General features: G+C 38.7%; 1 protein-coding gene across 4 annotated transcripts in view; it reads right to left on the bottom strand.

The window, feature by feature from the left end:
• Positions 1-21,604, bottom strand: part of LOC143753955 (uncharacterized) — a 50,268-nt gene that overhangs the window by 14,561 nt on the left and 14,103 nt on the right. For all 4 annotated transcript variants that reach the window (XM_077246903.1, XM_077246895.1, XM_077246910.1 and 1 more), the window contains 4 exons: positions 15,321-15,542; positions 13,943-14,080; positions 13,738-13,827; positions 13,512-13,634 (listed from right to left, as the gene is read on the bottom strand). In XM_077246903.1, coding sequence (XP_077103018.1) covers positions 13,512-13,634; positions 13,738-13,827; positions 13,943-14,080; positions 15,321-15,542 — 573 coding nt within the window. The remainder of the gene's footprint in view (positions 1-13,511; positions 13,635-13,737; positions 13,828-13,942; positions 14,081-15,320; positions 15,543-21,604) is intronic.

The raw sequence follows: 21,604 nt of genomic DNA, 5'->3' as shown, positions 1-21,604 counted from the left end.
TGATATAGCGCTGGTATGAAGGCCAGTTATAAACTCGTTCTTCAGGCTACTAGGTGGTGGGTCATGATCATCTTGGTCTGATTGGTCTGCAGCTCCGACCTGAAAGACATGTGCTTCAGATCTGTAGCTTCCGCGCCGCAGGCCATCCTGTTGCGTGTGAGGGTTGAAGTATCAGTGCAGAGTCCTTCCCCTCGAGTGCTCCAGAGCCCGTTGGGTCTTCAGGTCAACTGAGAGAGAGTAATCTCGCCCACGGGTTGAGTATCTCTTTTTCAGTTTTGGAGATGGACTCGGTCCAACACGTCTCTCCAATGAGAATGTGTTCAGCTGGTGTTGAAGTGAGAAAGGATCCCACTGAAATAATTTTCAGAGGCTCCTGGGGCATAGGGTAGATGCAGCCATTGGCTTCCTCCATATGATGACCGCTTCAGCGCTAGCTTCATGATCGGGTCCCAACGTGACTGTGGCAGAGCAGCTCACCCTGTGTGACTATAGTTCATCCCGGTCTGCTGCCAAACCCTCTTCAACTGAGGGGCCATGTATAAAGGGCAGGTTTTAACGGGGGCCTGGGCGACCCTCGACTACACGGGCATTCATGCTTCGAGTTGTTAGACAAGATTCCCTTGCATGTCCCTACTCACCAGTCACCTCCTCGGAGTCAGAAGCTTCTGAGGACGCTTTGTTCCACTCTTCCCGCTTTACTCAATCGTGCCACCAACGAGCCTCACGACAGTTATAGCCAGGGCAAGTGGAGACTCCATCCCCTGGGGTCCAGATGGGTCATGACCATTCCAGGGCCGCTCAGTTGCCTCTCCGGTTTCGTCTCCCTGCCAGTTGTGTTTCTGTCCAAGCGAATAACCCTTGAACAGACACTGGCTCTCAGCTGCCCCAGGGGCCCAAATAGTCCCCGGTGAGCCTTTCAAAAGCGACTGCGACTCATGGTTGTCTGACGCCTGGTCAAGTCAGTGAATTCATCACACTCATGTTGAGCAGAAATGCCCCTGAATTTCAGTACAGTTCATTGCACTCATGTGTTAAACAGCAGTGTTCCTGAAGCTCAGTGATCCTTTCACACTCAGTGCTGAGAAGAAATGCTTCGCTCAGTGAAGTTCTTCACATTCGAGAGATGAGCAGAAATGCTCCTGTAGCTCAGTGAATTTATCACACTCATGTGTTGAGCAGAAATTCTCCTGTAGCTCAATGAAGTTCTTCACACCCAAGTGTTGAGCAGAAATGCTCCTGAAAGCTCAGTGAACTTATCTCTCTCTAGTGCTGAGCAGAAATGCTCCTGAAGCTCAATGATCTTCACATGTAGTGTTGAGCAGTGCTCCTGTCTTTTGGCGCCCTAGAAAAAGTCGCTTGCACTTACAGTGCCAAATCAGGAGGGAACAGGTCTTCATAGTTGCCCCTTATTGGCCCAACTCGACCTAGTTCCCAATCGACAGCCTTCCTGACTTCCCCTGAATACATTTTCAGGGACGGGCACGATGGCACCCGCGTTCACTGAAAGCAGAGGTTTAGATGGCCATCACAGGTACATGTGGTAGTTATTACTTCTATATGCACCCCCTAGAAATGGGTAGCGTGCTGACGCCTTTAGAAGTGGAACCTAGTCGTTGAGTGCGTCTTCTCTCCAGAGGAGATTCTGAAAGATTTCGTTCATATCAGTGCTCTCTTTCCTGAAAGATGGGTTGGAGTAGGCTGTTCTCCTCGGTGTTAAACAATGCTCATCGTGATGCAGAAGCATGGAGAAGCACGTCCTGATCGTCAGGTTCCTGAGGAACAAGGTAATGTAAATCCTTGCTTCCCTCTTTATCCTCTTGCGCCTAATCTCTGGTGTAACTGCACTGCAGAGACTGCCCCTGAGCCACTGCAATCAGTGAGTTAAAAATTCTGTTAAATCAGTTCTCCTGCTAGCATGGTCTCTACTAGAGGGTAGGGACTTGCTCGCTTTCGGTCAACGTATTGTGCCTGGAGTTCGGGCCGGCTAACTCTCACAAGCTGAGAGCCCGGCTTGGATTGTGCTCCAGGTTCCTACCTCTCCCGTAATAGGAGAAGGTGATGAGCCTGCAAGCGCTGCCCCGGAGGAGGCAGATCCAGCCCTGACTTTCTCTGTCCGTTCGCTTATTCTTTTTTTGTACGTTTGCGCGAGATTTGGGATTCTCCGAGATTTTGCTGTTACCTGAGACTGTTGCCGGCATTGCTGGATTCCTGCTCACCTGTCAAGTTGGTTCGAGGCTGTCGGATTTTTCTTCTATCCTCCTAAGCTGCGGCAATGATGATCGTCAGACTGACTATCTGGATTTCAATTGTGTGTATTGTCCTCTGCTTAATCTTCCATCCTGAGTATCCGCTCTATCACTACTCGGCAGCAGAATTGTAGCAGCTACGCATGCACTACGGCGAGCCTACGTCTGCTTTAAATTTACATCAGGATATTGTTTTTACACCACGCAGTAAATATGTTCATCGTGGATCTCGCAGGAGTTTTAAGGTTGTCTCTCCAAGTGGAATTCCTTCCATTTGGTCTACGAACCCTCGTCCCCTAAGGAAACATGCTCGGACAATTGATCAGTGTCTTAGTCAAGCCAACAAAGACGACTACCTCTATCAACGGTAAGAACGATCTTTCATTTGGACTATGGAATATTCAATCAATCTCTGATAAAGGTCCTTTCGAGAATGTTCTGTTGCTGGATCGTAAGTTCGACTTTCTTTGTCTCACTGAGACTTGGCAAAAAAGTAATGACTTTTACCATCTGAATCACTCTGTTCCTCCTGGATATGCTTTTATCTGTAAACCACGCACTGTTGGTCGGGGAGGGGGGCTCGCAGTACTATATAAAGAAAAATGGAAAGTTACAACTCTTCCTGAAACTGATTATACTTCCTTCGAATCTTTTGCCTTGCAAATCAATGGATTCGTACCTACTATCATTGCTCTGGCCTCTGAAGGCCAAGTCTGTATTCCAACAGGAATTTTTACACATTTTTAACTTCTCTTTGTTCATTGTCTCAAAACGTGGTTTTGGTTGGTGATTTTAATATCCATGTGGATATTACATAAAATTAATGTTCTAGAGAGTTTTTATCATGCATGGATAGTTTTGGACTACAGCAATTTATCAATGTCCCAATTCATTCAAAAGGTCATACTCTTGACTTGGTCTGCTGTTCAGGTGTGATTCCTGGAAATTGCACTACTTCTGACTTATCGTTGTGAGACCACCTGCTGGTGTCTTTTAATGTCTACATAGAGGACAAAAATGTCCGTATCCAAAAACTGTCATAAAAATATTATAGATTTATATTTTTTTCCACTTTCACTGACATCATTTTTTTAACCAGCATCAGCTTTAATCATAATGACCAAACATTCATTAATTTTCAGAATTTTAACCCTTAAAATGTGGGTTTGTTTACATAATGCCACTGTTGTTTTTTTATGAAAAAAAGAAAAATAGTAATTATTTTCAATTTACTAAATGCTAAGCAGAATTTTTTTTCTTTGATTATTACAGCCTTGGATATGTCAATCATTAAAAACAACATTAATTTTGATGCATTAATATTTTTTATGCAGTATCAGATTTAAAAAAAAGCTACCACTCAGGCCCATAAAGGACAAAAATGTCCATGTCAAAAAAGTGTCATAAAAATATTATAGATTAATATTTTTTTACACTTTCACTGACTTAGATTTTTTACTAGCATCAGTTCTAATCATAATTACCAAACAGTCATTAATTTTCAGAATTTTAACCCTTTTAACGTCGGTTTCTTTACATAATGCCACTGTTGATGTTTATAAAAATTAGAATAATAATAATAATTTTCTATATACTAAATTCTAAGCAGGATTTTTTTTCTTTAAATATTACAGCCTTGGATATGTCAATAATTAACAACAATATTAATTTTGATGCAATCATATTTTTTATGCAGTATCAGATAAAAAACAAAACTACCACTCAGGCCCATAAAGGACAAAAATGTCCATGTCAAAAAAGTGTCATAAAAATATTATAGATTAATATTTTTTTACACTTTCACTGGTTTAGATTTTTTACTAGCATCAGTTCTAATCATAATTACCAAACAGTTATTAATTTTCAGAATTTTAACCCTTTAAACGTCGGTTTCTTTACATAATGCCACTGTTGATGTTTATAAAAATTAGAATAATAATAATAATTTTCTATATACTAAATTCTAAGCAGGATTTTTTTTCTTTAAATATTACAGCCTTGGATATGTCAATAATTAACAACAATATTAATTTTGATGCAATCATATTTTTTATGCAGTATCAGATAAAAAACAAAACTACCACTCAGGCCCATAAAGGACAAAAATGTCCATGTCAAAAAAGTGTCATAAAAATATTATAGATTAATATTTTTTTACACTTTCACTGGCTTAGATTTTTTACTAGCATCAGTTCTAATCATAATTACCAAACAGTTATTAATTTTCAGAATTTTAACCCTTTAAACGTTGGCTTCTTTACATAATGCCACTGTTGATGTTTATAAAAATTAGAATAATAATAATAATTTTCTATATACTAAATTCTAAGCAGGATTTTTTTTCTTTAAATATTACAGCCTTGGATATGTCAATAATTAACAACAATAATCATTTTGATGCAATCATATTTTTTATGCAGTATCAGATAAAAAACAAAACTACCACTCAGGCCCATAAAGGACACAAATGTCCATGTCAAAAAAGTGTCATAAAAATATTATAGATAAATATTTTTTTCCACTTTCACTGACTTCGATTTTTTACTAGCATCAGTTCTAATCATAATGACCAAACAGTCATTAATTTTCAGAATTTTAACCCTTTAAACGTTGGCTTCTTTACATAATGCCACGGTTGATGTTTATAAAAATTAGAATAATAATAATAATTTTCTATATACTAAATTCTAAGCAGGATTTTTTTTCTTTAAATATTACAGCCTTGGATATGTCAATAATTAACAACAATAATAATTTTGATGCAATCATATTTTTTATGCAGTATCAGATAAAAAACAAAACTACCACTCAGGCCCATAAAGGACACAAATGTCCATGTCAAAAAAGTGTCATAAAAATATTATAGATAAATATTTTTTTCCACTTTCACTGACTTCGATTTTTTACTAGCATCAGTTCTAATCATAATGACCAAACAGTCATTAATTTTCAGAATTTTAACCCTTTAAACGATGGTTTCTTTACATAATGCCACTTGTTTTTTTTATAAAAATTATAATAATAATAAAAATATTCCATATACTAAATGCTAAGCAGATTTTTTTTTCTTTAAATATTACAACCTTGGATATGTTATAGGTTTGGCTGTGAGAGCACTTGTGTCAACGAAAATCTTCCAGACAAAACAATCACCATTTTCTCGAGGTGAAAACAAAAACAATGTGTTGTGGAGCTTCTAAACTTCTACATCAAAGTCAAGCTCACCTTTTATCTTTGTAAAAAAACAATAACAAATGAAAAGGTGCAAGCAAGTAATAAGAAATGTGTTTGAATGAAAAAAATCCTCAAAGCTCAGTAACTTTTTGACCTTTTCAGTTTTCACATGGCAGGATCTGTGACTCTGCCAAGGGTATGACTCATTTACATGTGGTGGGATTTGTGATTTCCAGTACAATATAATTTCTTTCTTTCAAACTGAAAGAAAGAAAACCCACACACACCTAAAACTTTCAGTACACACATACAAACCACACTCTGACATCCATACCAACACACCCACACAATTATAGCTTCATAATTTATCTAATTGGCTCTATAATATGCATAAGCCGAAAACAGCAGAAAACAACAATAAAGTGATCATTTGCTTTATATGCCAAACCTGAAAAAATGGCACAATCTGATAAAAAATAGTAAAAATGTAAATTTTGAAGCCTTGCCAACAGAATGAAAGCCTGTTAAGAAATATTGCATCATTTTATAGTTGAATGGCACTGGGATTAAAAATCGCAGTTTTAATGGGTTTCAATGGGGACATTTTTGTCCAAAAGGCGCTGAGTGGGAGTATTTTTTGTACCTAGTGCAAAATAGATTTTTTAAAGGAAATGAAGGTGAAATATTAAAATTCCAATAAAAATACACACCTGTAGCAAATTTCATGCAGTTAGCATTAACACAGACAAAGTTATCAAAAAAACAAAACTGAAAAGGACAAAAATGTCCATAAGGATGCACAAGGGTTAAGCCTAATTTGACAATCCTACGATCACATTTCATAATATTAAGAACATTGATCCCTCAATTCTTGGGGAATGTCTGTCCACAATTTTCCTACAAAGACCATTCATGGAATTCTTATGATTTAATCAAGTATTATAATGACAACCTTCAAATGATCCTGGACACTTGTGTCCCATTGAAAACCAGGAATGTTTCGTTTGTCAACTCTGCACCCTGGTTTACATCGAATCTCTGTCTGCTAAAAGTCAAGGGGCGTCTATTAGAACGCTTGTATTCCAAGACTGGACTAGTATTCCAAGACTGGACTAGTAGTTCATAAAGAATTGTATGCTGATCACATGCAAGTTTACAAGATTGCACTTACCACAGCGAAATCAGATTATTATGCAGGTTTAATTGAATCTGGTGTAGGAAACCAAAAATTTCTATTCCATGTGGTTAACACCATTTTAAAGCCACCTGAGTGTCCTAACTGGAATATCTCTACAGAATTGTGTGAAGCATTTATGCTATTTTTAAATAAGAAAATAGAACACATTCACCAGCAATTGGTTCCACCAAACATTGATTGTAACATAACTCATTCTAGCTTTGTGCCATCTCCTTTATTTTCATTTTCTGCTTTTAAAATTCCAACAGTTGAGGACATTTTTTCCATTGTACAAAAATCTAAATCTGTCACGTCAACAGGATCCATTACCGACTCACTTGGTTAAAGCTGGTTTATCATTTCTTTCCTCTTTAATCACTGATATTATGCATATATCACTTCTTACTGGTACTGTCCCTACTGCACTTAAAACTGCAGTTATAAGACCTATTCTTAAGAAATCTGGGACTGACAAGAATTTTGCTAATTTTCGACCCATTTCAAACATGTCGTTTTTGTCAAAAATCCTGGAAAAAATTGCTGCTCTTCAGCTCCGCGAACATCTCTCTTTCAATAGTTTATATGAGCAGTAACAATCAGGGTTTCGTGCTTTTCACAGTGTTGAAACTGCACTTATAAAGATTTCTAATGATTTATTACTAGCGGCTGATGCTGGTCTTCTATCAATACTTATACTTCTTGACCTTAGTGCAGCATTTGACACCATTTCACATCCCATACTTTTGAGCATGTTGGAATCTATTGGAATTACTGGTATGGCTTTAAGCTGGTTTCGTTCGTATATCACGGATCGTATTCAATTCGTACAACTTAAACAGTTTAAATCAAAACCCACTTTTGTTATCACTGGTGTTCCCCAGGGTTCTGTTTTAGGACCTCTTCTGTTTATTATTTATCTTTTACCTATTGGCAGCATTTTTAGGAAATATGATATTCATTTTCATTTCTATGCTGACGACAACCAAATCTTTTACCTGTCTTCTAAACCTTCTTCAAAGTTTCCCTCCTCTGCTCTTGTTGAGTGTTTAAGTGAATTACAAATTTTTTTTCAGGTAATTTTTAAAAATTGAACAGCAGTAAAACAGATATTCTACTTGTTTCAAAAAATACATTAAGTCGAATGTTTCTTCTATGGTAATAGATAAGTGTTCTGTTCCTCTGTCGAATCAGGTTAAAAGTTTGGGTGTCATTCTTGACACAACTTTGTCTTTTGAATCTCACATAAATAGTGTTACCCGTTCTGCATTCTTCCATATTCGCAAAATAAATCGTCTGCGTCCTGTCCTTTCACTCAAGAGTACTGCCACGCTTGTGCATGCTCTTGTAACATCAAGAATCGACTATTGTAATTCTTTGTTTTATGCGCTTCCTTCCAAATCCCTTCATAAATTACAGTTAGTACAAAATGCTGCAGCTCGAGTCATTACCAAAACTTCCATTTTACAACACATTTCTCCTGTTTTACGGGAGTTGCATTGGCTCCCAGCTAAATTGTGTAAATTTTAAAATATTACTTTTAACTTACAAAGCACTTAACAATTTGGCTCCTCCATATCTTCAAGATCTTCTTCATATATACACTCCTTTCCGCACTCTAAGATCTGCTTCTGCACTTACTCTTGTTCTGCCACGCACTCGAACTTCTATGGGGTCACAAGCTTTTGGCTATGCTGCTCCCCGTTTATGGAACTCTCTTCCGGTAGAAGTTATCAACAGTTTTAGTCTCTCATTTTTTAAATCTCGACTTAAAACATATCTGTTTAGGCAGGCTTTTATGTGATTTAATGTTTGTTGCTGTAGTGGTTTGATTGTTTACTGTCTTTTTTTAATTAATTTTGTAAGGTGTCCTTGAGTGCCATTGAAGGCACCTTTAAATAAAATGTATTATTATTATTATTATTATTATTATAGCGAAAGACGTGTACAGAACGCAAGCCATAGACCTCAGACCAGCTCTTATCTGTTATGAATTCAGCAGAGAGGGAAGGCTGTTTCCAAGCAAAGTTGGCCACTTAGTGCCTACTTTCATTTCGGTAAAAATCCCGAGATGATGAGTGTAAAGTGCTCCGCCTGGGCGTTGACAATATGCTTTGCTAAACAGATTCTAGAGTTGGGGTCTGGACGACATCTAGTTGAACCGCTGCTTCCCGTGGGCTCCCTTCTCATGAAACCAGTTTCCCCGTGAGCCGGGTTACAGTGTCAGCTTGCTGCGCCATTCCCCTCCTATGGACTGGATACGTGCGCCTTTGTACTCCTACACCTCTGGGTAGGATGTGGCTTCCGCAACGTGTAATGTACGGGATGTACGGGAACGCATTCCCAGTGGTCCTGTAGGAACAGCAGTGACTTCCCTGGCATAAGCCCCGTCCTTCCCCGCCTTAAATTTGCAGAGGCATCAGGTGGCTTTTGTCTAGGCACTGGAAGGTGGCAGTGTTAGTGGCGTTTTCAAAGGGTGATCCTTTCAGTCGATAACATCGATAACATCGACTGAAATGGGGAGCGTCCTGGTTGCGCATGCAACCCATCATTCCCTGAAGGAGGGAACGGAGGACGTAGTCCCCTTGCCACTACCGCTGGACCACTGCTGACTCCGAGGTCCTCTCGGCTCCTCAGCGAAGAGCAAATGGTGCGTGCATCTACTTCCGTTTTTATACCCGCGCCACGGGTCGGAGTGTGAGATGCAAATCTCGCATGCCAATGTGCATTGGCTCGTTCAATAATACTCGAAGACAATGGGCTCCCTGGCGTGATCCCATTTCAGTCAAGTCGACTACGTCCTCCGTTCCCTCTTTCAAGGAAGAATGGGTTGCATACGCAACCAGGACGTTTTCGTTTAGAATCAAACTAACCATAATTCATTAAAAACTCACATCAAGTATGCATTTTGTATGTATTGTATTTAGTTCTAATATCTAACTCTCCTGTCCAAGCACTTTTAAGACAATGATCGTGTGCATGAAGCGCCATTACCCGAACATTATAATGAGATTAATTCATTAAAGGAAACCTTCTTTCTCGTTTATTTAATTCTAACATATTCGACCAAGGTTGTTTCTCATGACTTTTCACTCTGCAGGTATTTAGGTATCAACAACAGCTATGTAACAATGTTGATAGCTAGCTACTCATCAAGTCAAGGTAATCTAATCGCTAAATTTGATTAATTTGGACAGTCACGCTAAAAGCATGTTGTTTAATAAAGGAATTTTATGGCTCTGTCTCAGGAAAGTGTGTGTAATGACGACTGCAATCTTGTATTATTACTGACCCTCTTTTGATGTAGAGTAAATGGAGTCGATAATTTTTTTTTTTTTTTTTAAAGGCCTGTGATTTCAAATTTTTACTAGCCATGCCAAAATGTTCACTGGCCACATAACAAAAAATGTTCACTGGCCACATAACAAAAAATTAATAACAAAAATAACATGGGCCTATAAAATAAGCCAAGAATTGTTCTCGTTATTTTTGATACATCGATAATAAATAAGGTTATGACACCAAAAGCTACTAAATGAACTAATTTAAACAGCAAGTAATAAAATGGGAACAAATATTAAAATCACGAGCAATAGCACAAATAAATACAACAGAACAAACATATAAATGAAATGATCTTTTCAGGTTTTTCATGTAGGTTAAAGCAGGAGATTTTCAGGTCGAGAAATTGTAATGAAATTTATAACTAGATCAGCCTTTATTAAATTTAATCACTGAAGAGCAGTTAAAGACACAAACAATGTTTTGAAATGTTGAAAATATAAAACGTTAAATACTGTTATTTGACATTATTTAAAAAATAAAAAGATAATTTAAATGTGAAATTAAACCCGCCAGGAGGTGACAGGAAGTCACTGTTAATAAATGAGTCATTGAAATTCAACCATTTCATTCAAACAGACGATTTATTCGGGAAGGAAGCATTTTACTGTCTTAATGAGTATTGAATCATTTATTCAGCTGATTCGTTCAAAAAGCTGATTCATTCAGTAAAGATACACTGTCGTGTGTTGCTCAGAGACGCTAAACAGTGCTGTGGACTTTGTTTGGAACTATTTTTGTTGGCGGAATAGAGCTAAATAGATGATTTGATGTCTAAAATGCTAGGTTTATTAAACTATGTTGAATATAATCAATGTCACGTTTGTAATCATGCTGATATTTGGAAAAAAACATGTAATATTGATTAAAGGGGTGGTTGATTGCGATTTCACTTTTTTCATTTTAAATAGTGTGTAATGTTGCTGTTGGTGCATGAACAGTATCTGCAAAGTTGCTGCACTGAAAGTTCAACAGCAGAGATATCGTCTTTTAAAAATCAGGAAGTTTAATGCCGACAAAAATGACTCGAATGGGACTACAACGAGATACTCCCGGGTTTTATACGTAACTAACCCATAATCAACCCTCCCTCCGGAATATTCAAAAAAGGGAGCATGGCCATATTTCTGCGGCTTTGTCGAAGAGGAAGAGTTATAGTGGAGAGCAGTAGCCATGCCGTCGAAAGTGTTATTTTCACCCAGCTGTCAGGTCTTCTGTGTTCGGGCTTCCTACGGACGCTGTAGTTCGTCAACAATGGCTACAATTTATGTTTGATTATGTACCAGAAAATTACAATCGTAATTTAGCTCTCTGTGCTGCGCATTTTACGAAAGACAGCTTCCAGAATCTCCACAAATTCAATGCCGGATTCAACAACAAACTGTTACTAAAGCATGCAGCAGTTCCAACTTTAAAACCAGAGGCAGCAGTTGTTGGGCCACAACCAGTAAGTAAGATTTAATAATTTTAAATGTGTTTGCATGTATAATTTAGACGTTATGTTTTAGTTTTTATCAAGGACGTAAACAAATGCCAGCGCTGGCTTTAGTAGCCACTTAGTTATGCTATTTCGTGTGTCTATGACAAACGTGACCTGAATTTTGGATTTTGGACCTGAATTTGTAATTATGTACTAATTTTGTAAATGTATTTTCCATGTATACTTTGACGTAATTTTTCGATTTGATCAAGAATGTAAACCAATGCAAACGCAGTTTGTTTATAGTAGCCAGTTAGTTCGATGCTATTTTGTGTGTATAAGAAAAACATGTATAAAGTTAAACAAAAATTATATGTAATCGCAACAGCAAACTTCAGCTGCTGTTTTCACGTTCCTTTGGCATTTTAACAAAGTTGCCACATGTACACCTAAAGAAAACGATACACAGAGTAAACTAAGTTTTGTGAATATAAACGGTTGTTCATTATATCGATAAAACAATAACTTAAAAAAACGGTATTACTCAGTCATTTATTCAGTTATATTAAATATTTAATCAGGAGAAAAACGTATCTCAAAAGCTAACAAGCAGCAGTAGCATTTTCAAGTAACAGCGTATCGAAATTCTTACTATTCAATAATAGTAGAATAGAATAATAATAATAATAATAATAATAATAATAATACAAAAATGTACCATTCAGAAACGTTTTGTAAGAGCCGTGTTTGGGAGGTTCTGCTTGACCCTCTTCATTGCCGCTTTCTGGGTGATTCTGGCTCAAACTGATAGCAGTATTGACACCCTTATTTACATTTGACCAAAGCACATGCAGCTTTCGCCTGTAAAGGTAATGGGCGAAGTTTCCGACGCAATTTAGCAAATTACAACACACCGGCCCAACTAACCAATCTGAGCCCATTGCCTGTTTCTGAGGGAGTGGTTTCATAGAATCAGGAAGTCAACCGGTCGTTCAAATGACAGGAGAAAGCGGCTTACAATAAAGGTGATATTTATGAAAAATAAGGCTTTAAATTTTTTTTTTTTAAAACACGAAGACATGTTATATTGCACCCCATAAACACAATCATGCAAAGAAAAAAAGCAGTAAACCACCCCTTTAACTATAATAAATTATATAAATATATATAAGACATAAAGGGGCATTTTTGCCCTTTATATTGAATCTGAGCGCATTATAAATGTATGTTACTAGACTAAATCTATTATATAAAATGTGCATGAGTGCTAGTCTAATCTACATCATTACATGCGATGTGTGCAATCACTGGGTGTGTTTTTTTTGGTTTTGTAAAGTGAGGGACATTTGATTGTTAAATCAAAAAATTACGATATCATAGACGGTATATATCGCAAACCCCATAGCACTGGCCCGATCGGGCAAGTGACAGTTTACATTTACATTTATTCATTTACATTTATCCAAAGCGACTTACAATTGCTATATATGTCAGAGGTCACACGCCTCTGGAGCAACTAGGGGTTAAGTGTCTTGCTCAGGGACACATTGGTGTCTCACAGTGGATTCGAACCCGGGTCTCTCACACCAAAGGCATGTGTCTTATTCACTGCGCCATCACCACCCGCAAGTTCCCTTAACTGTCCCGAGCGTCATTACACACAGGGCTCGACAATAAGGATGCCCAGTGTGATGTGTGTGTGTGTGTGTGTGTGTGTATACACAAAGTAAAACAAGCAGAAAAATTATGCCATTAATTAAACCTGTGTAGTGCCAACCCTAACCTGCATTATGATCATAGACAAATAAATCATGTTTGTTTTTTGCCTTTGAATGGCCTGACTTTAATTTACAGGTGAATTTCCACCACAATATGTAGACAGAGCAGTTTACTCCAATCAGATGTTCTCAAACAACAACTAGATCTATTTGTGAATGTGGGGCTACAGTACAAATTTCTACTTTACATTACAAATAGAAACACAAATCTATCACCTATTCATGCAGCTTTATAGATTTAAGGTTTAAAATGTGATTAAATAACATCACAGTCTTAAGTTATTACTTATCTAATTCATAGTTCAGAACAAGTTTAAACATATCAAGATACGTCTTCAGTTTCTTGTGTTCAGGTTGTGGGATTGTGAAAAGCCTACCTCCTTTTCTTGGGATGGGCTTTTCTTTGGGGCGATTTTGGCAATCGTCCCCTCGTATTTCTCACTGCTTACATCGAAGGAGCCCGACTCTTTAGGACCAGCCTCCATGGTCACAGGCTTCCACTGCAGATAGAGATGTGAAAGTTTTAACGAGCACAAAAATGTATAAAGTTATCTACAACAGGACAACTATGAATGAACAAGTCCTTTTATTAGTCAAAACTACCTTGTCTTCGTTGCCTTTTGCTTGTTGATGAAAGGTCACAGAGCCCTCAGGCAGCTTTTTGAGTCGGATGGCCTTCTTGGTGTCATTCACCTTCAACACACAGCATTTGCATGTTATGAAGCTTCGAATACAATCAATCAACAACTAAGCCAATTATACAGAGTTGTACTGGTGAAAAAAAAAAGAGCCTAATCACTTTACTCACAGTTAAAACAGTGAGCTCCACTTCATCCATGACATTCAACTCATCATCTGATAAATGGTCAGCAGCAGAAGCCTTCAGGTTATCATGTTTCTCTGTCATGATGGTCAGGGTTCCTTCGCTCTTGCTCATGACCACACCCTGTGATAAAATAATAATAATAATAAATATATTGTGTTTTCAGAAGAAAAGTAGTGCTTGTCTGTGCAAAATTCAGGGTAGGGTGTTCTAGGTGTTGACCAGGCTGACACCAAAGTCTCTTTAATACTGTGGCTTCTAGATATGTCTTGGGTCTCTCCTTCAAGTAAACATAAATAACATCACATTTTGCCCATTCTCTGCTAGGCTAAAATGGTAAGCCTGACCATTTAGAAAAGTTGGTGCTCAATTATTAATAATGGTGCTATTATTTTTGGTACCAAGTCAAGCTTGTGGGTGGCCGTTCTTAGCCTGCTGTCACACGGACCAGTTCCAGAAAAGCGGAAGAGAATGATTAAATGGAAGGTTTTTTTTTATCATCATCAATGCTAAAACTATTTTTACTGTTTAATAATAATAATAATAATAATAATCGAACATGAAGAAGCTAAGCACTACATCTTCTTATAATGTAAACATCCTTTATTAATTAAATACACCAAATGGCATAAAAATCACACACAAGTGAACAGGACATAGTCATTCAGAAGGGCAGGAATTATGGTCACGTAATATGATTGACAATTCTAGGCCGAACGAGCGCTCACAGTTATAACTCACACAAAACCCGGAACAGGAGACCGAGCGTGCTGTGAATGCTCTTTCAGCTCTTCAGGATGCAAAACTCAGTGGGAAATTAATAGAAATTATATTCTGCGTGACAAAATATTTTTTGTTAACACTTGTGAATAAATCAATATTTCTCCAAATATGTACACTTTTGGACTAAGAGCCCTAACGGCCGCTGTTCAGTGCAGCTGCGTGAACAATAAACCGCATATTCAAAATATCATAAGTTACCGATTGATTATTTTGGACTCCTGACATTAAGAAATGAATTTCACTGCAACCAGATAAACAGTGGTCAAATATCGAAGCTGGAGTCTTATATCTTTCTGATACACAGTTTGTCCAGATCAAGTAAGAGTGTGATGATTTAACATGCAGTGAATGTAAACAACAATAATCTGGGGCCGGCGGCGATGCGCTGCAGGTTCAGGAGTTAAGTAGAACATTTTTAAGAATCTTAGACACAATGCTCATTTAATTATATATTAAATTCGATTTTTCTGAATAAAATAAAAGGAATGAGCAGTTACAAGCGTACGACGTGCATATACTTCAACAGTTCTAAACTTTCAAAGACAAACCAAGACAGGTCGGTGGATGATGGGATACTTACAGTCTCCCGGATTTCTTTGGTGAGTTGAAAAGTGTCTGGTGTTTTTGGTTTGATGTTTGTGGCTCTTTGTTCCTTGGTAATAACATTTGTCAGCAACTGGAACTCCACACGATCATACAGTAGCAGAGTTATATCGGTGTCCGCTTTGCCGAAGGGCAGTTTAATGGGATCCGTAGAGATAATGGTCCTGATGCGGCCCGGATTAGCCTCCTTGACATTGCCCTGATTAAATACATAAAGAAAGATTTTTAATGCTTCACTTAGTGCAAACTCTATACAACAGGACATTGTTACCTTGACACATTAAAGTAGTGGTTCTCAAAGTGTGTGGCGGGTGCACAGGTACTGCAGAAGATCAACAGAAGAAGAACAGAACACAGTGTTTAAGTGCGTGAATAAGTGGTTGGCGTTTCGCCTTGCTTTATAAGGTGGAACTTTAATTTCACTGAAACGTTCTTCTTCAGACCGTTGACTTTGCACCGACAAATTAGTTCCTCGCTAAAGAAAAGCAGAGAAGCACCTCTTCGGTGGACGGCATCACAAGTTGCTATTGCTCCACTGCTATTCCGGTGAGAACACAAACATGAAGAAGCTGAGCTTGTGAGACGGTCAAAAAAGCTCACTGCAGCCACTGATTATACTGTTCATCCAGAGCATCACTGAAATATTTACAGTTTATTTAAATTAAAAGTTATGTTCTGACATATCATTCCCTCTTAATGTAATATTTTTCAATGTTTCAATGGCTTTACAAAATGGAACTATTGCAGGTTTTTCAATAAAGAAATATTTCAGTTTTTAGAATATTTTGTGAAATTATTTGGTAGTCAGAGGTGGGGTGGGGCTTGGGGGCCAACAGATTTTAAAGGGGGATGTGACCAAAAACATTTGAGAACCACTGCATTAAAGCATAATCTCCACCAGACTCATCAATGTACTACATTACATACAAAAATGAAGTAGAGAGAAACAGCTTTTTTTAAATCCATGCAGGACAGATTTAATCAATCTCCCAAGCCTGACTTCTGACTACTGTACATCTGCCCAATTAGAAAGGTAGGGGTCAGATGCACAAGTGAAGCCACCCACCACAGTTTGTGATGTTTAGGTGCAGGTAAACAGGAAATTGATTATATCAAAATAATAAAACAGAATAGAGTAAAATGGTTAGTGACTAGTTTTTCAGAGCTGACTATCTGAAGCGTACAGACCATGCCTCAGAATCTCAAATGTGTTTCTGTAATTTACCTTTTATGATATTGAAAGTGTTTGTTCACGCAAAAATGAAATTTCTGTCATCAATTACTCACCCATGTCATTTAAAACCTATTGAGACTTTTGTTGATCTACGAAACACAAAAGAAAATATTTTTAATGAAATTGAAAGATTTCTGTCACTCCACTGAAAGTGAATAAAAGCATAAATTAAATCTGTCTCTTCAGACAAATTGAATTAAACTGCTCAATTGATATGGATTTGTCTTCCAATCTCTTTTGGTGTTTTGGGTGAATAGACTTTCAATGGAGGGACTAACTATATATGAAGATGAAACTATCCTCATTTGTGTTACGAAGATGAACAAAAGTCTTAATGGGTTTGGACTGACTTGAGGATGAGTAAATGAAATATTTTTGGGTGAACTATGACTAAGTATGGTGTATGTCGTCATGGACAGATGTACAATGTGATAAATGAAAATACATTTAAACTAGTGACATTTCTAAAACTAATACGTGACTATCTGGCCTTGATGGACCTCCAGTGCATGTTAAAGGAAATTAAACCGTCAGACATTCCCAATCCTTTTCTTATCTAACTCACCGAGGCCAGAAGCAGTCACCCACGCACAAGCAGAAAAAAAATTGTTCATTTGTTAATTTATGGTTAATACGCAATTAATTATGTTAATACATTGTTAAAAAAGATTGTATATGAGGTGATAGTGGATATGAGTAATGCTTGAATATGTGCATTGATGATTTCCATTACACGAGAGTAGATGTTAAAACTTCATGCTGATTTGTACTCGGCTTTCGCCAAGATAAGCAACAACTAAGACGTAGCTTTACAGTAACCTATGCTTCTCCATCCATTTACGCTTCTTTCCAAATGGTGATGTGAATCATCTCCTGCCTGGTGTTAATAGTATTTGCACACACAACGGCTGCAAGCACAGTGCGGTCCCCTCATGACAACCGCCTGGATTGAGCAGAGTAGGGGACATCTCTAGGGTCTTCAAGTGGGCAACTTCCGTCCTCAGTGTTTCGTCGACTAGCCCGCGACACCTCAAGAGGGCTCGACAGTGACTCTGGCGTCCCAGATGGCATACTACCGCAAAACACAATATCTGTCCAAACACCAATCCTCATTCACGCAAAAATACACAGGAACGTAATAACTGTAATTACTATGCAAACTATACAAATAAACCAACAGACTCATCAAATTTTCAAGAATTTTTCGAAACCGGAGCATGGCGGCCTGTACACAGCCAGCCAGACTCTTTCCGTCTCAACCACAGCCAGTTGCTGCTCCTCTCTGCTGCTTCAGATAAGTTCTTTACTGTGCGACGAAACTTTTGGCCACTGAATCCGACATCTCTGAGGAACCGGGTTGTGGAGTGTGCCACAAATCCTCGACAACCCACTTCCACTGGATAAACCCGGACTCTCCATCCTCGTTGTTCTGCTTCAGTGGCCAGCTGAGCATACCGCAGTTTCTTCCTCTCATATGCCTCATCTACCGCATCCTCCCATGGCACGGTTAACTCTATCAGTTGAACAATGCGTGCTGATCCAGACCACAAAACAATATCTGGTCGGAGGTTAGTGGTGGCAATCTCAGGTGGAAAAATAAGCCGTTGATCAAGATCAGCCAGCATTTTCCAGTCCCTAGTAGCTTCCAGTTGTCCTGAGCGAGAATTGGTTTTCTTGGTAGTTGCTTGCCTGGGCGGAGGAATATTGTCTTCTGTGTGTAATGTTTTGCTAGAACAGGTGGCAACTTATTGGTCATGTTACACTTGTCTTCCAATGCTAAAGCCAAACATTGGAGTACTTGGTCATGGCGCCAAGTAAACCGACCTTGGCTAAGAGCCACCTTACATCCGGTCAAAATGTGCCTTAATGTGGCAGGTGATGAACACAAAGGACAAGAGGGATCCTCTCCTACCCAGAGGTTTAGGTTCTGTGGTGATGGGAGAACATCATATGTTGACCCGATAAGGAAACTTATCCTACTCTCTTCCATTGACCAAAGGACTTGCCAGCCCATCTTGTGTTGTTCCACACTCTCCCATCTCATCCACTCTCCCTGCTTGGCCTGGGAAATGGCCTTTATACACCTCATCCTCTCCTCCTGCTTTCGCACCTCGTTGACTACGAGCTTCCTCCTTTGAGCAGGGCCTGCCTTGTGCCATTTAGGAGGAGCTAAACTGAGCCCAGAACCCCCTCTTCCATGCTGTACCTGCCCCACGATATCACCAATTTGAAGGGAAGCCTTTGCCTCTTCCACAGATTCCTTTGCTGACCACTTTCTACCAGTTTTTAACACGTGTTGCCTCCCTCAAACATTTGTCGCGTGACTCTACTAAGGTAATTTCCAGTCTGACCTTGGCGCACTTAAACTCCTCAGTTAAAGCAGAGACTGGCAGCTGCAATATTCCTTTACTATAAAGTCCCACTCTGCTGAGGCAGCGTGGAACTCCCAACCATTTCCTGATATATGAACTTATTAAGGCTTCAAGCTTATCCACTGTTGTCAAAGAAACCTTGTACACAGTCAGTGGCCACAGCAACCTCGGCAGTAGACCAAACTGAAAGCACCAGAGTTTTAGTTTCCCTGCTAAAGCGCAGCTGTTTATGCTCTTCAACCCTTCCACTGCTTGTCATCTGACTTCTCCCACTCGAACTCTGTCCTTTAGATCCCCATCGTACCATCTCCCAAGACTCTTCACTGGCTTCTCAGAAACTGTTGGTATTGCCTCACCATTAATGAAGAATGTTTTATCTACCATCTTGCCTTTAATTATCAAGATGCTCCTTGATTTAGAGGGCTTAAATTGCATTCGTGCCCATTCAATGTTATCGGCTAACTTGCCCAATAACCGATTAGTGCAGGCCACTGTTGTAGTCATTGTTGTAGATGAATGTATTTGCTAAAGTCAATTTGTCCCTGAAGTTGTTGTGTAAGTGGGTCGATGGAGCTCAGTGTTCCCACTCACTGTTTCTGCTTATCACTCAAGGCCGACACACACACACACACACACACACACACACACACACACACACAGAACTCCCTCAACGCTCAGAACTCAATCTCTTCCTCCCCAGAAAAGCTCTAAAATTTCTATTCTCTGTACACAAGCAGATTAATATTGAATAGTGAGATTAAAACCCCATATTAAATAGCTTGAAAAGCAGTTTTTCTTTCCTACCTTAACTGAAAGTTAAAAAACATTAATTTGATAGATCTGTCCACAACACCCGTGGACAGGTGTTGAAATTAGCATGTGTGCTATAACACCCAAGCAAATGCATATGGTTCGTCCAATGTAATTGTAATGTCCATGTCAAATAAAATATAATCTACATGTACTAGAGATGTCAATTTACAAATTGCCATAATCGATGGGTGTTAGAATTAATCAATTAACAATCACCTTTTTTACCACATGATATGTCTATTTAAATGTTCTAAACCTTGTACGATATGATCTTGTAGTTTCAACCAATAAATAGCTTAGCGGGTACATGCCGTGTAGGTCTTACAAAGCCGTCTAGGCTTACGGCAGCAAGAATAGCCTACAGTTACATCCCTACAGCAAACAGATTTCGGCTTCAGGTCAGGTCAAACGATCTCGGGTACTACAGGCCGGGTTCAGGCTTCAGTTTAAAGCCGAGTGTATATAACAACAGTATGAGACCTATTTACATGGAGGTTAATATTATTTCCGGCCTTTCTTGTCATATAAATCTACAAAATACAACTGTAGATACATCTATGTCAATCCCTTTTGTCGGGTAGTATTATAATTTAGCCTATATTTCATCAACAGCACAAACTCAGTGTGGCGAACAGGGCGAGGCCGAGGGACATGAGAGAACAGCGCGAGGCCGGTGGTGCGAGTGTTAATGAGCGACACCTGTGAGGCACACTGGTCTCTCGATCATCAACGTCGTCGCTCCTCCTTTATGCTTCCGCTCCTCCGTGAGAGTTGCGAGACAATGTGCCTCACAGGTGTCGCTCATTAACACTCGCACCACGGCCTCTCGCCGTTCTTTCACGTCCCTCGGCCTCGTCCTGTTCACCACACTCAGAAGCTAACTAGGTTAGTTAGTTTGGTTGCTTACAAATAGCTCAATCGCTCCTAGCTAACGTGACCTTCTCCACCACTTAAGTTGAAACGATTGTCATTTGACAACGCATCTAGTCAATTTGGTAAATATTTTAGTTTGAGAACTGAAGTATGATTATTTTGCACGTTTGTATTTCAGAGTACATCACAGCTCCTGCGTACAAATCTGTGAAACAGCCAATCAGAGCAGAGCTCAATATTATTATTCATGAGTCATGACCCCTTCCGTAATAAGGTAATAACAGCACATTTCAATCTAGGGACAAATCCTAGGGTTTGTAAAACCGTATCTGGAGAATTTTTGCCCTTACCCAAGCCACATACCTTATATGTAGATATCAGAGAACAATTTAAAATATTGTATCAATGCATTCTATGGCATCTTTAATATGAACTAACAATGAGACATACATTAGTTATAGTATTTAATAATCTTTGTTAATATTAGTTAAAAAAATACAGCTGTTCATTGTTTGATCATGTTAGTTCAGCATGCATTAATGTTAATAAATCCAAACTTTGATTTCAATAAATCCAAACTTTGATTTTAATAACGTATAAGTAAATGTTGAAATTAATATTAACTAAGGTTAATAAATGCTGAAGTATTGTTCATTCTTAGTTCAAGTTAACAGGTGAAGAGGTGCTAGAACAGGTGCCAACTTATTGGCCATGTTACGCTTGTCTTCCAATGCTAAAGCCAAACATTGGAGTACTTGGTCATGGCGCCAAGTAAACCGACCTTGGCTAAGAGCCACCTTACATCTGGTCAAAATGTGCCTTAATGTGGCAGGTGATGAACACAAAGGACAAGAGGGATCCTCTCCAACCCAGAGGTTTAGGTTCTGTGGCGATGGGAGAACATATGTTGACCTGATAAGGAAACTGATCCTACTGTCTTCCATTGACCAAAGGTCTTGCCAGCCCATC

This window comes from Siphateles boraxobius, unplaced genomic scaffold (assembly GCF_051911475.1).
Source record: "Siphateles boraxobius isolate OS27281-9 unplaced genomic scaffold, OSU_SipBor_1 104, whole genome shotgun sequence".
NCBI classification, from domain to species: domain Eukaryota; kingdom Metazoa; phylum Chordata; class Actinopteri; order Cypriniformes; family Leuciscidae; genus Siphateles; species Siphateles boraxobius.
This window is presented reverse-complemented; position numbering and strand designations above follow the sequence as displayed.